General features: G+C 57.0%; 1 protein-coding gene across 1 annotated transcript in view; it reads left to right on the plus strand.

Moving 5' to 3' along the window:
* Positions 1-16,470, plus strand: part of scrib (scribble planar cell polarity protein) — a 152,726-nt gene that overhangs the window by 91,479 nt on the left and 44,777 nt on the right. Inside the window, 7 exon segments of the mRNA XM_078424311.1 lie at positions 7,485-7,565; positions 11,711-11,791; positions 11,793-11,989; positions 12,075-12,197; positions 12,261-12,338; positions 12,429-12,611; positions 13,399-13,603. Of these exon segments, the coding sequence (XP_078280437.1) occupies positions 7,485-7,565; positions 11,711-11,791; positions 11,793-11,989; positions 12,075-12,197; positions 12,261-12,338; positions 12,429-12,611; positions 13,399-13,603 (948 nt within the window).

Here is a 16,470-nt window from a genome sequence, read left to right on the forward strand (position 1 = left end):
TGTACGTCCCCTTTTCCTAACTTGACACCATTCAGATAATAATCTGCTTTCCTATTCTTACCACCAAAGTGGATAACCTCACACTTATCCACATTAAACTGCATCTGCCATGCATCTGCCCACTCAAACAACCTGTCCAAGTCACCCTGCAACCTCATAGCATCTTCCTCACAGTTCACACTGCCACCCAGCTTTGTATTATCTGCAAATTTGCTAATGTTAATTTTAATCCCTTCATCCGAGTCATTAATGTATATTGTAAATAGCTGCGGTCCCAGCACCAAGCCTTGCGGTACCCCACTAGTTACTGCCTGCCATTCTGAAAGGGACCCATTTTTCCCCACTCTTTGTTTCCTGTCTGCCAACCAATTTTCTATCCATGTCAATACCCTACCCCCAATACCATGTGCTCTAATTTTGTCCACTGATCTCCTATGTGGAACCTTGTTGAAGGCTTTCTGAAAGTCGAGGTACACCACATCCACCGGCTCTCCCCTGTCAATTTTCCTAGTTACATCCTCAAAGAATTCCAGAAGATTAGTCAAGCATGATTTCCCCGTCGTAAATCCATGTTGACTCGGAATGATCCTGTTACTGTTATCCAAATGCTCCACAATTTCGTATTTTATAATTGACTCCAGCATCTTCCCGACCACTGATGTCAGACTAATTGGTCTATAATTTCCTGTTTTCTCTCTCCCTCCTTTCTTAAAAAGTGGGATAACATTAATCCTAGACTCTCCCACTGGTGGAAACATCCTCTCCACATCCACTCTATCCAAACCTTTCACTATTCTGTATGTTTCAATTTTTCAAAACTCCTTAGATTCTGGAGTAGTTCCTGAGGACTGGAGGGTAGATAATGTAACCCCACTTTTTAAAAAGGGAGGGAGAGAGAAAACGGGGAATTATAGACCAGTTAGCCTAACATCGGTAGTGGGGAAAATGCTAGAGTCAGTTATTAAAGATGTGATAGCATCACATTTGGAAAGTGGTGAAATCATCGGACAAAGTCAGCATGGATTTACAAAAGGCAAATCATGTCTGACGAATCTTATAGAATTTTTCGAGGATGTAACTAGTAGAGTGGATAAGGGAGAACCAATCGATGTGTTATATCTGGACTTTCAGAAGACCTTCGACAAGGTCCCACATAGGAGATTGGTGTACAAACTTAAAGCACACGGTATTGAGGGTTCAGTGTTAAGGTGGATAGAAAATTGGTTGGCGGACAGGAAGCAAAGAGTAGGAATAAACGGGTCCTTTTCGGAATGGCAGGCAGTGACTAGTGGGGTACCGCAAGGCTCAGTGCTGGGACCCCAGTTATTTACAGTGTATTTTAATGATTTGGACGAGGGAATTGAACGCAACATCTCTAAGTTTGCGGATGACACGAAGCTGGGTGGCAGTGTTAGCTGCGAGGAGGATGCTAGGAGGCTGCAGAGTGACTTGGATAGATTAGGTGAGTGGGCAGATGCATGGCAGATGCAATATAATGTGGATAAATGTGAGGTTATCCACTTTGGCGGCAAGAACAGGAAAGCAGAGTATTACCTGAATGGTGAACGATTAGGAGAAGGGGAGATGCAACGTGACCTGGGTGTCATGGTGCACCAGTCATTGAAAGCAAGCGTGCAGGTGCAGCAGGCAGTGAAGAAAGTGAATGGTATGTTGGCATTCATAGCAAGAGGATTTGAGTTTAGGAGCAGGGAGGTTCTACTGCAGTTGTACAGGGCCTTGGTGAGACCGCACCTGGAGTATTGTGTGCAGTTTTGGTCTCCTAATCTGAGGAAAGACGTTCTTGCCTTAGAGGGAGTACAGAGAAGGTTCACTAGATTGATCCCTGGGATGGCGGGACTTTCATATGAAGAAAGACTGGATAGACTAGGCTTGTACTCGCTGGAATTTAGAAGACTGAGGGAGGATCTTATAGAAACATATAAAATTCTTAAGGGGTTGGAGAGGCTAGATGCGGGAAGATTGTTCCCGATGTTGGGGAAGTCCAGAACCAGGGGTCACAGCTTAAGGATAAGGGGGAAATCTTTTAGGACCGAGATGAGAAAACATCTCTTCACACAGAGAGTGGTGAGTCTGTGGAATTCTCTGCCACAGAAGGTAGTTGAGGCCAGTTCATTGGCTATATTTAAGAGGGAGTTAGATGTGGCCCTTTTTGCTAAAGGGATCAGGGGGTATGGAGAGAAGGCAGGTACAGGCTACTGAGCTGGATGATCAGCCATGATCATATTGAATGGCGGTGCAGGCTCGAAGGGCCGAATGGCCTACTCCTGCACCTATTTTCTGTGTTTCTATGTGCCCCCTTATCCTTCTAAACTCCAGCGAGTACAGGCCCAGTGCCAACAAACGCTCATCATAGGTTAACCCACTCATTCCTGGGGTCATTCTTGTAAACCTCCTCTGGACCCTCTCCAGAGCCAGCACATCCTTCCTCAGATATGGGGCCCAAAACTGCTCACAATATTCCAAATACGGCCCAACCAGCACCTTACAGAGCCTCAGCATTACATCCCTGTTTGTCTACACAAGCCCTCTTGAAATAATGCTAGCATTGAGTTTGTTTTCTTTACTACCGATTCGACCTGCAGATTAACTTTTTGGGAATCCTGCACCAGCACTCCCAAGTCCCTTTGCATCTCCGATTTCTGGATTCTCTCTCCATTTAGAAACTAGTTTCCGCCTTTATTCCTGCTACCAAAGTGCATGAAGAGTAGTGGAATGCTACACTATATTCCTTCTGCCACTTCTCTGCCCACTCCCTCAACCTGTCCAAGTCCTCCTGCAGAGTCCCTGCTTTCTCTACACTACCTGCCCTTCCACCTATTTTCATATCATCCGCAAACTTGGTCACAGCCTTCAATCCCCTCGTCCAAATCATTAATATACAACGTGAAGAGTAACAGCCCCAGCACCGAGCCCTGCGGAACTCCGCTAGTCACTGGCAGCCAAACCGAAAAAGCCCCCTTTATTGCCACACTTTGTCTTCTGCCATCCAGCCAACCTGCTATCCATGCTAGTATCTGCCCTTTGATACCATGGGCTCATCTTCCTTAGCAGCCTCGCGTGTGGCACCTTGTCAAAGGCTTTTGAAAGTCTAAGTAAACAATATCCACTGACTCTCCTTTGTCTGTACTGCTATTTACTTCTTCAAAGAATTCCAGCAAATTTGTCATGCAAGACCTCCAAAGTACTCCGTAACCTCATCCTTTACAATGAACTACAAAATCTTACCAACCACAGAAGTCAGGCTGACCGGCCTATAGTTCCCACCAATCTGCTTTGCATCCTTCTTGTGCAACGGGATAATATTGGCAATTTTCCCAATTGTCTGGGACCTCTCCTGTCTCTAGTGGTTCCTGAAATATCACTGTCAATGCCTCCACAATCTCTAAAGCCACCTCTTTCAGAACCACGTGCAGTCCATCCGGCCCAGGTGACTTATCCACCTTCAGCCCTTTCAGCTTCCCAAGCACCGTCTCCCTAGTAATAGCCACTCCACTAACTTCCACCCCCTGACCCTCTTGGATTTAGAAACATAGAACATAGAAAATAGTTGCAAGAGGAGGCCATTTGGCCCTTCGAGCCAGCAATTCCATTCATTGTGATCATGGCTGATCATCCACAATCAGTAACCCGTGCTTGCCTTCTCCCCATATCCCTTGATTCCGCTAGCCCCAAGAGCTCTATCTAACTCCCTTTTAAATTCATCCAGTGAATTGGCCTCCACTGCCTTCTGTGGCAGAGAATTCCACAAATTCACAACACTCTGGGTGAAAACATTTCTTCTCACCTCAGTTTTAAATGGCCTCCCCTTTATTCTTAGACTGTGGCCCCTGGTTCTGGACTCCCCCAACATTGGGAACATTTTTCCTACATCTAACTTGTCCAGTCCTTTTGTAATTTTATACATCTCTATAAGATCCCCTCTCATCCTTCTAAACTCCAGTGAATACAAGCCCAGTCTTTCCAATCTTTCCTCATATGACAGTCCCGCCATCCCAGGGATTAACCTCGTGAATCTACACTGCACTACCTCAATAGCAAGGACGTCCTTCCTCAAATTAGGAGACCAAAACTGCACACAATACTCCAGATGTGGTCTCACCAGGGCCCTATACAACTGCAGAAGGACCTCTTTACTCCTATACTGAAATCCTCTCGTGATGAAGGCCAACATGCCATTAGCTTTCTTCACTGCCTGCTGTATCTGCACACTTACTTTCAGTGATTCGGTCTCGTTGCACTTCCCCTTTATCTGACACCATTGAGATAATAATCTGCCTCCTTGTTTTTGCCGCCAAAGTGGATAACCTCACATTTATCTATATTATACTGCATCTGCCACGCATCTGCCCACTCACTCAACCTGTCCAGGTCACCCTGCAACCTCCTAACATCCTCTTAACAGTTTACACTGCCACCCAGCTTTGTGTCATCCGCAAACTTGCTAGTATTACTTCTAATTCCTTCATCCAAATCATTAATATATATGGTAAACAGTTGCAGCCCCAACACTGAGCCTTGTGGCACTCCACTCGCCACTGCCTGCCATTCTGAAAAGAACCCGCTTACTCCTACTCTTTGCTTCCTGTCTGCCAACCAATTTTCTATCCATGTCAACACCCTACCCCCCAATACCATGTGCTCTAATTTTGCTCACCAACCTCCCGTGTGGGACCTTATCAAAGGCTTTCTGAAAGTCTAGATACACTACATCCACTGGCTCCCCTTCATCCATTTTACTTGTCACAAACTCAAATAATTCCAGAAGATTAGTCAAGCATGATTTCCCTTTCATAAATCCATGCTGACTTGGACCAATCCTTTTACTGCTATCCAAATGCACCGTTATTACCTCTTTAATAATTGACTCCAGCATCTTCCCCACCACCAATGTCAGGCTAACCGGTGAAAAATTCCCCGTTTTCTCTCTCGCTCCTTTCTTGAAAAGTGGGATAACATTAGCTACCCTCCAATCCACAGGAACTGATCCTGAATCTATTGAACACTGGAAAATGATCACCAATTAGTCCTTGATTTCTTGAGCCACCTCCCTGAGTACCCTGGGATGCAGACCATCAGGCCCAGGGGATTTATCTGCCTTCAGTCCCATCAGTCTACCCAATACTATTTCTCGCCTAATGCTAATTTCTTTCAGTTCCTCTGTCTCCCTAGATCCTTTGTCCTCTAGCACATCTGGGAGATTGTTTGTGTCTTCCTTAGTGAAGACAGATCCGAAGTACCTGTTCAACTCTTCTGCCATTTCCTTGTTACCCATAATAATTTCACCTGTTTCTGCCTTCAGGGGATCCACATTTGACTTTGCTACTCTTTTTCTCTTAACATATCTAAAGAAGCTTTTCCTGTCCTTCTTTATATTCTTGGCCAGCTTCCCCTCGTACCTCATCTTTTCAGCCCGTATTGCCCTTTTTGCTATCTTCTGTTGTCCTTTGAAAGTTGCTCACTCCTCTGGCTTCCCGCTACTCATTGATATCTTATGCATCTTTTCTTTTAGTTTTATTCCATCCCTAAATTCCCTTGTCAGCCACGGTTGCCTCCTACTCCCCTTAGAATCTTTCTTCCTCTTTGGAATGAAATGATCCTGCATCTTCCGGATTATGCCCAGAAATTCCTGCCATTGCTGTTCCACCGTCAATCCTGCTAGGATCCCTTTCCAGTCGACCTTGGCCAGCTCCTCTCTCATGCCTTCAAAGTCCCCTTTGTTCAACTGCAACACTGACACTTCCGATTTAACTTTCTCCCTCTCAAATTGCAGTTTAAAACTAATCATATTATGGTCACTACCTCCAACTGGTTCCTTTACCTCGAGTTCCCTGATTAAATCTGGTTCATTGGACAACACTAAATCCAGAAATGCCCTTTCTCTGGTAGGCTCCAGTACAAGCTGCTCTAAGAATCCATCTCGGAGGCACTCCACAAACTCCCTTTCTTGGGGTCCTCAACTCTATCCACAGTGACTCTACATCGTCAGTTCCAATGTCACCCCTCGCAAGGAACTGAATTCCATTCCTCACCAACAGAGCTACCCCACCTCCTCTGCCCACCTGCCTGTCCAGACACGTTGCTGGTGTCTTCCACTGTGAAGACTGATATTCAACTCCTCTGCCATTCCTTTATTCCCCATTATCACTTGTCCTGCATCATTCTCCAGTGGCCCAACGCCCACTCTTGCCTCTTCCTTACTCTTTATATAACTGAAGAAACTCCTTTATTTTATTTTTTAATCTAGCTTACCTTCGTATTTCATCTTTTTTCTCCCCGTATTACCTTCTGTTGTTGTTCAAAAGCTGCCCAATCCTCTGACTTCCCACTAATCTTTACAATGTTATAAGCATTCACTTTTAGTTTTATACTGTCTATGACTTCCCTTGTCAGCCATGGTCGCCTCATTCTCCCCCAAGAATCATTCTTCCTCTTTGGTATGAAAAGATCCTGCATCTTCCATAGAAACATAGAAACATAGAAAATAGGTGCAGGAGTAGGCCATTCGGCCCTTCGAGCCTGCACCGCCATTCAATATGATCATGGCTGGATAATTCCGGATTATTCCCAGACATTCCTGCCTTTGCTGTTGCACCCCCACCCCTGCTAGGATCCCTTTCCAGTCAACATTGGCCAGCGTCTCCCTCATGCCTCTGTAGTCCCATTTGCTCAACTGTAATACCGACACATCTGATTTCATCTCCCTCTCAAATTTAGATTTTTAGATTTAGAGATACAGCACGGAAACAGGCCCTTCGGCCCACCGAGTCCGCGCCGTCCAGCGATCCCCGCACATTAACACTACCCTACACACACTAGGGACAATTTTTACATTTACCCAGTCAATTAACCTACAAACCTGTACGTCTTTGGAGTGTGGGAGGAAACCGAAGATCTCGGAGAAAACCCACGCAGGTCACGGGGAGAACGTACAAACTCCGTACAGACAGCACCTGTAGTCAGGATTGAACCTGAGTCTCCGGCGCTGCATTCGCTGTAAGGCAGCAACTCTACCGCTGCACCACCCCCCGCTCCCCAAATTTCAGATTAAAACTTACCATGTTGTGGTCGCTACCTTCTAATGGTTCCTTTGTCAAATCCGGCTCATTACAGAACTCTAAATCCAAAATTGCTTTTTCCCTGGTAGGCTCCAGTACAAGCTGCTCCAAGAATCCATCTCGGAGGCACTCTACTAATTCCCATTCTTGGGGTCCAGTACCAAGCTGATTTTCCCAGTCTACCTGCATGTTGAAATCTCCCATGACCACCGTAGCAGAGCCTTTCTTACCTGCCAATTGTATCTCCTGATGTAACCAGCTTCCTATATTCTGGCTACAGTTTGGGGGCCTGTAAATAACTCCTAGGAGGTCTTTTTACCCTTATAATGTCTCAGCTCTATCCAACTTTGTCCTGTTGTGTTGTAACTCAGGCCATGTGTTTGACCCCACGTGTCACGTGTGTTACAGGCGATCTTCATCTCGCGGATAGCGGAGGGGGGCTGTGCTCACAGGGACAGCATCCTGCGTGTAGGTGACTGCGTCATCTCGGTGAGTCTCATCGCACCGGCTCCTCACCCCTCACCTTCCCCCGGCCCACCTCCCCCCTCCCCCGCCCACCTCCCCTCCCCCGCCCACCTCACCCTCCCCCGCCCACCTCCCCCCTCCCCGCCCACCTCCCCCCTCCCCGCCCACCTCACCCTCCCCCGCCCACCTACTCCGCCCACCTCCCCCCTCCCCGCCCACCTCCCCCGCCCCCCTCCCCGCCCACCTCCCTCTCCCCCACCCACCTCCCCCGCCCACCTCCCTCTCCCCCCCCCCCCCCCCCCACTCTCCCCCCACCGCACTGTCCCCCAGGCCCTGCCTGCCTGAGACCGTGGGCACTGTCCCCCAGCGGCCCTGTGTGTCCGTGGGCACTGTCTCCCAGTGGCTCTGTGTGTCCATGGGCACTGTCCCCCAGGCCCTGCCTGCCTGTGTCCGTGGGCACTGTCTCCCTGTGTGTCCGTGGGCACTGTCTCCCAGTGGCCCTGTGTGTCTTTGGGCACTGTCCCCCAGGCCCTGCCTGCCTGTGTCCGTTGGCACTGTCCCCCAGGCCCTGCCTGCCTGTGTCCGTTGGCACTGTCCCCCAGCGGCCCTGTGTGTCCGTGGGCACTGTCTCCCAGTGGCCCTGTGTGTCTTTGGGCACTGTCACCAGGCCCTGTGTGTCCGTGGGCACTGTCCCCCAGGCCCTGCCTGCCTGTGTCCGTGGGCACTGTCCACCAGGCCCTGTGTGTCCGTGGGCACTGTCCACCAGGCCCTGTGTGTCCATAGGCACTGTCCTCCAGGCCCTGTGTGTCCTTGGGCACTGTCCTCCAGGCCCTGTGTGTCCTTGGGCACTGTCCCCCAGGCCCTGCCTGCCTCTGTGCTACTGTAGTGAGCTGCAGGGTGCTGGACGCGTTCTCTCCTGTCTCTGGCCTGCATGTGTGTGTGGTGGTGGGTTTCTGGTTGACCCTGCTGGCCTGGGCAACAGCATGAGTTCCCAGGGCAGCAGCTCCAGTAAGAGGTGTTACTGCGTGACCAGTGGTGGCTTCTGTCTGCTCTGCCACATCTCTCTGCAACCCTTCACCGGTGCTGGGTGCTAGCCTCTGAGCTTTACTGAGTGCTTCCACTCTGATCTGTGCATGACTTTAATAGCTGGCTCCGATGTCCGTCACTCTCCATAGACAGAACGGCAGCCGCTGCCTGTGGCCACTCCCTGCGCTCTGATCAGTGGCTGCAGGCAGGGCCCCTGTGGCACCACACAGGAGTGGCCTGCAGGAGTGAGGGTCTCACACAGGAGTGAGAGTCTCACACAGGAGTGGCCTGTAGGAGTGAGGGTATCACACAGGAGTGAGGGTATCACACAGGAGTGAGGGTCTCACACAGGAGTGGCCTGTAGGAGTGAGGGTATCACACAGGAGTGAGGGTCTGCGTGGCATCACACAGGAGTGAGTGCGGGGGAGGGGAGAGGTGGGTGCTGGGGCAGAGCGTGGGTGGGGGGGGAGGGGTGGGTGCTGGGGTAGTGAGCCTGGGTGGGGGGAGGGGTGGGTGCTGGGGCAGAGCGTGGGTGGGTGGGTGGGGGGAGGGGTGAGTGCTGGGGCAGAGCGTTGGGTGGGGGGGATGGGTGGGTGGGTGGGGGGAGGGGTGGGTGCTGGGCAAAGCATGGGTGGGGGGGAGGGGTGGGTGCTGGGGCAGAGCGTGGGTAGGGGGAGGGGTGGGTGCTGGGCAGAGCATGGGTGGGTGGGTGGGTGGGTGGGGGGAGAGGTGGGTGCTGGGCAGAGCGTGGGTGGGTGGGGGGAGGGGTGGGTGCTGGGCGCTGGGCAGAGCGTTGGGTGGGGGGGGTGGGGGGGTGCTGGGCGGAGCGTTGGGTGGGGGGGGTGGGTGCTGGGCAGAGCGTAGGTGGGATGGGTGGGTGGGTGGGGGGAGGGGAGGGTGCTGGGCAGAGCGTAGGTGTGGGGGGTGGGTGCTGGGGCAGATCGTGGGTGGGGGGTGGGTGCTGGGCAAAGCATGGGTGGGTGGGTGGGTGGGTGGGTGGGGGGGAGGGGTGGGTGCTGGGGCAGAGCGTGGGTGGGGGAGGGGTGGGTGCTGGGCAGAGCATGGGTGGGTGGGTGGGGGGAGGGGTGGGTGCTGGGCAGAGCATGGGTGGGTGGGTGGGGGGGAGGGGAGGGTGCTGGGCAGAGCGTGGGTGGGGGGGGTGGGTGGGTGGGTGGAGGGAGGGGTGGGTGCTGGGCAGAGCGTTGGGTGGGGGGGTGCTGGGCAGAGCATGGGTGGGGGGGTGGGTGGGGGGGAGGGGTGGGTGCTGGGCAGAGCGTGGGTGGGGGGATGGGTGGGTGGGGGGAGGGGTGGGTGCTGGGCAGAGCATGGGGTGGGGGGGTGCTGGGCAGAGCGTGGGTGGGGGGGGAGGGGTGGGTGCTGGGGTAGTGAGCCTGGGTGGGGGGAGGGGTGGGTGCTGGGGCAGAGCGTGGGTGGGTGGGTGGGGGGAGGGGTGAGTGCTGGGGCAGAGCGTTGGGTGGGGGGATGGGTGGGTGGGGTGGGGGGAGGGGTGGGTGCTGGGCAAAGCATGGGTGGGGGGGTGGGTGGGGGGGAGGGGTGGGTGCTGGGGCAGAGCGTGGGTGGGTGGGTGGGTGGGGGGAGGGGTGGGTGCTGGGCAGGAGCGTGGGTGGGTGGGTGGGGGGAGAGGTGGGTGCTGGGCAGAGCATGGGTGGGTGGGGGGGGGGAGGGGAGGGTGCTGGGCAGAGCGTGGGTGGGGGGGGTGGGTGGGTGGGTGGAGGGAGGGGTGGGTGCTGGGCAGAGCATTGGGTGGGGGGGTGCTGGGCAGAGCGTTGGGTGGGGGGGGTGGGTGCTGGACAGAGCGTAGGGTGGGGGTGGGTGGGTGTGTGGGGGGGGAGGGGAGGGTGCTGGGCAGAGCGTAGGTGGGGGGGGTGGGTGGGTGCTGGGGCAGAGCGTGGGTGGGGGGAGGGGTGGGTGCTGGGCAAAGCATGGGTGGAGGGGTGGGGGTGGGGGGGGGGGAGGGGAGGGGTGCTGGGCAGAGCGTAGGTGGGGGGGGTGGGTGGGTGCTGGCAGAGCATGGGTGGGTGGGTGCTGGGATAGAGCGTGGGGTGGGGGGGGTGCTGGGCAGAGCGTGGGTGGGTGGGTGAGGGTGGGTGCTGGGCATGATCGTGGGTGGGTGGGTGAGGGGTGGGTGCTGGCAGATCGTGGGTGGGTGGGTGCTGGGCAGAGCGTGGGTGGGTGGGTGAGGGGTGGGTGCTGGGCAGATCGGTGGGTGGGTGGGTGCTGGGGCAGAGGGTGGGTGGTGGGTGCTGGGGCAGAGGGTGGGGTTGGGTGGGTGCAGGGGCAGAGGGTGGGTGGGTGGTGCTGGGCAGAGTGTGGTGGGGGGTGGGTGCTGGGGCAGAGGGTGGGTGGGTGGTGCTGGGGCAGAGGGTGGGTGGGTGGGTGCTGGGGCAGAGCGTGGTGGGGGGGGTGCTGGGCAGAGCGTGGGTGGGTGGCGGTGGTTTGTGTGCAGCGTTGTAGCGGCTGGGGTACGGCAGTGTTGAGTGCTGAGACCTGTATCGTTGGTGTAGTGTGGGGAATTGGGGGCAGGGTGATTGCTGAAGACCACACAGCAGTGTAACTGGATAGTCGGGCAGAGCCGAGGCAGGCGGAGTTCTAGATATGAGCAGGGCAGCATGTACAGTGAAGGGCAGGAGGTCAGGGGTGGTGATGTGCAGAGGGACCTGGGTGGGAGGTCAATGCTCCCTGACTGGCGCCGGAGACCCGGGTTCCATCCCCCACTACGGGCGCTGTCTGTACGGAGTTTGTATGTTCTCCCCGTGACCCAGGTGGTTTTCTCCGAGATCTTCGGTTTCCTCCCACACTCCAAAGACGTACAGGTTTGTGGTTGATTGGCTTGGTGTTTGTGTAAATTGTCCCCAGTGGGTGTAGGATGGTGTTAGTGTGCGGGGATCGCTGGGCAGCACGGACCCGGTGGGGCCGAAGGGCCTGTTTCCACGCGGTATCTCTAAACTAAACTAAAGTATGTGGAGCCACGGCAGCAGAGCCCTGGGTTTGATCTTGAGCTGGGTTGCTGCGTGTGTGGAGTGCGCACGTTCTCCAGCTGTTCCCAGCTGGTTTGCCGGTGTGGTGAGGGGCGGGGGGCGCTGGCTGAGCCGGACTGACTGTCCGTTTGCGCGTGTTTGCAGATCAATGGGGTAGAGATGGCAGAAGCCAGGCATGACCAAGCAGTAGCTCTCCTTACGGGCACAGCGCCCACCATTACACTGGGTCGTGGAGCGCCAGCTGCCCGAGGCTGACCAGCCAGCCGACGGCACTGTGCCCGGCATCCCCACCCCGGCATCCGGCAAGCCTCCGTCCCCACCCCCTCCGGCAGCCTTGCCCGATGACCCCGACAGCATCTTCACCGCCAGTGCGGGCAGTCCCGGCAAAACCGGCACCTCCAGCATCACCGGCACTGGCATCACCGGTAACACCGGCACTGGCACTGCCGACAGCCCCGGAATCAACCGGCACCTCCAGCATCACCGGTAACACCGGCACCAGCATCATCGGCAGCCCTGGCATCACTGGCACAGCCAGCATCATCGGCACCAGCATCATCGGCAGTCCCGGCATTACCGGTAACATCAGCACTGGCACTTACGGCAGCCCTGGCATCACCGGACACCTCCAGCATCACCGGTAACACCGGCACCAGCATCATCAGCAGCCCTGCTGCATCACCAGTAACATCAGCACTGGCACTGCCGGCAGCCCTGGCATCACTGGTAACATCAGCAGCCCCGGCATCACCGGTCACCTCGGCACCAGCATCACCGGCAGTCCCGGCATCACGGCAGTCCCGGCATTATCAGCACCAGCATAATCGGCAGCCCTGGCATCACCGGTACCATCGGGCACCAGCATCATCGGCAGCCCTGGCATCACTGGTACCATTGGCACTGGCCCTGCCGGCAGTCCTGGCCTCACCAGGCATGTGGTCACTGCCGGCCCGGGCATCGGCGGGAACATCATCAGCCCTGGCATCACCGAAACCAGCGGCACACCGCTAAACCACCTGGCCACCGAGGACCAGTACCCGTGGAGGTGAATGGGGGACGGGCTGGGGGGGAGGGGACATGGAGGGGCTGTAGGGATGGGTGATGGGCTGGGCAGAGCTGGGGGGACGGGGGAGGGGCTGGGAGGTGACTGGCGTGTGGCTGGGAGAGGGGGGGACGCAGGGAGTCATGGGGAGGGGCTGAAGCAGGGGGGTCGGGGGCTGAGATCAGTGGGGAGGGGAAGAGTAACGGGTTAGAAGCACAGAAACAGAAAATAGGTGCAGGAGGAGGCCATTCGGCCCTTCGAGCCAGCACCGCCATTCATGGTGATCATGTCTGATCGTCCACAATCAGTAACCCGTGGCTGCCTTCTCCCCATATCCCTTGATTCCACTATCCCCCAGAGCTCTATCTAACTCTCTTTTAAATTCATCCAGTGAATTGGCCTCCACTGCCCTCTGTGGCAGAGAATTCCACAAATTCACAACTCTCTGGGTGAAAAAGTTACTTCTCACCTCAGTTTTAAATGGCCTCCCCTTTATTCTTAGACTGTGTGGCCCCTGGTTCTGGACTCCCCCACATTGGGAACATTTTTTCTGCATCTAGCTTGTCCAGGTCCTTTTATAATTTTATACGTTTCTGTAAGATCCCCTCTCATCCTTCTAAACTCAAGAGAATACAAGCCCAGTCTTTCCAATCTTTCCTCATATGACAGTCCCGCCATCCCGGGATTAACCTGGTGAACCTTGGTGTGGGAGGAGGGGGCTCAGTCCCCTGTGTTGAGGAGTGTGGGTCCAGTGGGCAGGGGGTGGCAATGAGGGGCTTTACAGTTGAAGTGGGGAGGGGAGGGTCAGCACTGTGGGCCACGAGGGGCAGCGATACCTCCCCTCACCCCCCCCCCCCTCAGCATGTGGTGTCTGTCTGCCCCAGGAGGTGACGTTACTGAAGACGGGTGGGCCGCTGGGCCTGAGCATTGTGGGGGGCAGTGACCACGCCAGCCATCCCTTTGGCATCTGCCAGCCCGGAGTCTTCATCTCAAAGGTAAACCCTCCCCACTCTCCCCACTCTCCCCCCTCCTCACTCTCTCCCCCACTCTCCCCCTTCCCACTCTCCCCCGTCCCCACTGTGAACCCCTCCCCACTGTGAACCCCTCCCCACTCTCCCCCCCTCCCCACTGTGAACCCCTCCCCACTGTGAACCCCCCCCCACTCTCCCCCATCCCCACTCTCCCCCTCCCCACTCTCCCCCTCCTCACTCTCCCCCTCTCCACTCTCCCACTCCCCACTCTCCCCTTCCCCTCTCTCCCCCCCTCCCCACTCTCCCCCCTCCCCACTCTCCCCCGTCCCCACTGTGAACCCCTCCCCACTGTGAACCCCTCCCCACTCTCCCCCTCCCCACTCTCCCCACTGTGAACCCCCTCCCCACTGTGAACCCCCCCCACTCTCCCCCCTCCCCACTGTGAACCCCTCCCCACTGTGAACCCCTCCCCACTCTCCCCCCTCCCCACACTCCCCACTGTGAACCCCCCCCCCACTCTCCCCCTCCCCACTGTGAACCCCTCCCCACTGTGAACCCCTCCCCACTGTCAACCCCCCTCTCCCCCCTCCTCACTCTACCCCCTCCTCACTCTCCTCCCCACTCTCCCCCTCTCCACTCTCCCACTCTCCACTCTCCCCCTCTCCACTCTCCCCCTCTCCACTCTCCCCCTCCCCCACTCTCCCCTCCCCCCCACTCTCCCCTCCCTCACTCTCCCCCTCCCCCCACCCTCCCCTTCCCCACTCTCCCCCTTCCCCACTCTCCCCCTCTCCACTCTCCCCCTCCCCCACTCTCCCCTCCCCCCACTCTCCCCTCCCTCACTCTCCCCCTCCCCCACCCTCCCCTTCCCCACTCTCCCCTTCCCCACTCTCCCCCTCTCCACTCTCCCCCTCCCCCACTCTACCCCCTCCTCACTCTCCCCCCCACTCTCCCTCCCCCACTCTCCCCTTCCCCACTCTCCCCTCCCCCCACTCTCCCCTTCCCCACTCTCCCCTTCCCCACTCTCCCCTCCCCCCACTCTCCCCTTCCCCACTCTCCCCGTCCCCACTCTCCCTTCCCCACTCTCCCCTCTCCACTCTCCCCCTCTCCACTCTCCCCCCCTCTCCACCTCTCCACTCTCCCCCTCTCCACTCTCCCCCTCTCCACTCTCCCCTTCCCCACTCTCCCCTTCCCACTCTCCCCCTCTCCACTCTCCCCTTCCCCACTCTCCCCTTCCCCCTCCTCCCCTCTCCACTCTCCCCCTCTCCACTCTCCCCTCCCCACTCTCCCCCTCTCCACTCTCCCCTTCCCACTCTCCCCTTCCCCACTCTCCCCCTCTCCACTCTCCCCCCTCTCCACTCTCCCCCTTCCCCACTCTCCCCTTCCCCACTCTCCCCCCTCCACTCTCCCCCTCCCCCACTCTCCCCTTCCCCACTCTCCCCCTCTCCACTCTCCCCCCTCTCCACTCTCCCCTCTCCACTCTCCCCCTCTCCACTCTCCCCTCTCCACTCTCCCCCCTCCCCCACTCTCCCCCTCCCCCCACTCTCCCCCTTCCCCACTCTCCCCCTCTCCACTCTCCCCCCTCTCCACTCTCCCCTTCCCCACTCTCCCCCTCTCCACTCTCCCCCTCCCCACTCTCCCCCTCCCCTACTCTCCCCCTCCCCCACTCTCCCCCTTCCCCCACTCTCCCCCTCTCCACTCTCCCCCTCCCCCACTCTCCCTTCCCCACTCTCCCCCTCTCGCCCTCTCCCCCTCCCCCACTCTCCCCCCTCTCCACTCTCCCCTCTCCACTCTCCCCCTCTCCACTCTCCCCCTCCCCCACTCTACCCCCACTCTCCCCCCTCCCCCACTCTCCCCTCCCCCACTCTCCCCCTCCCCACTCTCCCCCTCTCCACTCTCCCCCCTCTCCACTCTCCCACTCTCCCCTCCCCCACTCTCCCCCTCCCCCACTCTCCCCCTCCCCCACTCTCCCCCTCTCCACTCTCCCCCTCCCCCACTCTCCCCCTCCCCCACTCTCCCCCTCTCCACTCTCCCCCCTCTCCACTCTCCCCCTCCCCCACTCTCCCCCTCCCCCACTCTCCCCCCTCCCCCACTCTCCCCCTCTCCACTCTCCCCCTCCCCCACTCTCCCCCTCTCCACTCTCCCCCTCCCCCACTCTCCCCCTCTCCACTCTCCCACTCTCCCCCTCTCCACTCTCCCCCTCCCCCACTCTCCCCTCCCCCACTCTCCCCCTCCCCCACTCTCCCCCTCTCCACTCTCCCCCTCCCCCACTCTCCCCCCCACTCTCCCCCTCTCCACTCTCCCCCTCTCCACTCTCCCCTCCCCCACTCTCCCCTCCCCACTCTCCCCTCCCCCACTCTCCCCCTCTCCACTCTCCCCCTCTCCACTCTCCCCCTCTCCACTCTCCCCCTCCCCCCACTCTCCCCCTCTCCACTCTCCCCCTCTCCACTCTCCCCCTCCCCACTCTCCCCTCTCCACTCTCCCCCTCCCCCACTCTCTCCCCCCCACTCTCCCCCCTCTCCACTCTCCCCCTCCCCCACTCTCCCCCCCACTCTCCCCCTTCCCCACTCTACCCATTCTGCACTCTCCCCCTCAAAGATACTAGAGGAGCAAGATGGACCACTCTGTTGTAAACGCCTATACTGAAGTGTTGTAGCAAAGTAGCGTAACGTCCGCCATTTTAGTAGGCAAACCCCATCGTTCGCTTTGCCTCTCGCAGCGTAATCAGTGTTGTGGGGGAACAGTATGTGTGATGATACCATAAAAATGCAGAATATATCTCATCTATCAACTCACAGATTTGTGTTATTTTTCTTTTTAAATGTTTCTGCAAGTTTCCGCCTACTAAAATGGCGCCACGACGTACTACGGATTTTAGGGTCGAGTGGTCTATC

This window comes from Rhinoraja longicauda, chromosome 2 (assembly GCF_053455715.1).
Source record: "Rhinoraja longicauda isolate Sanriku21f chromosome 2, sRhiLon1.1, whole genome shotgun sequence".
Taxonomy (NCBI): Eukaryota; Metazoa; Chordata; class Chondrichthyes; order Rajiformes; family Arhynchobatidae; genus Rhinoraja; species Rhinoraja longicauda.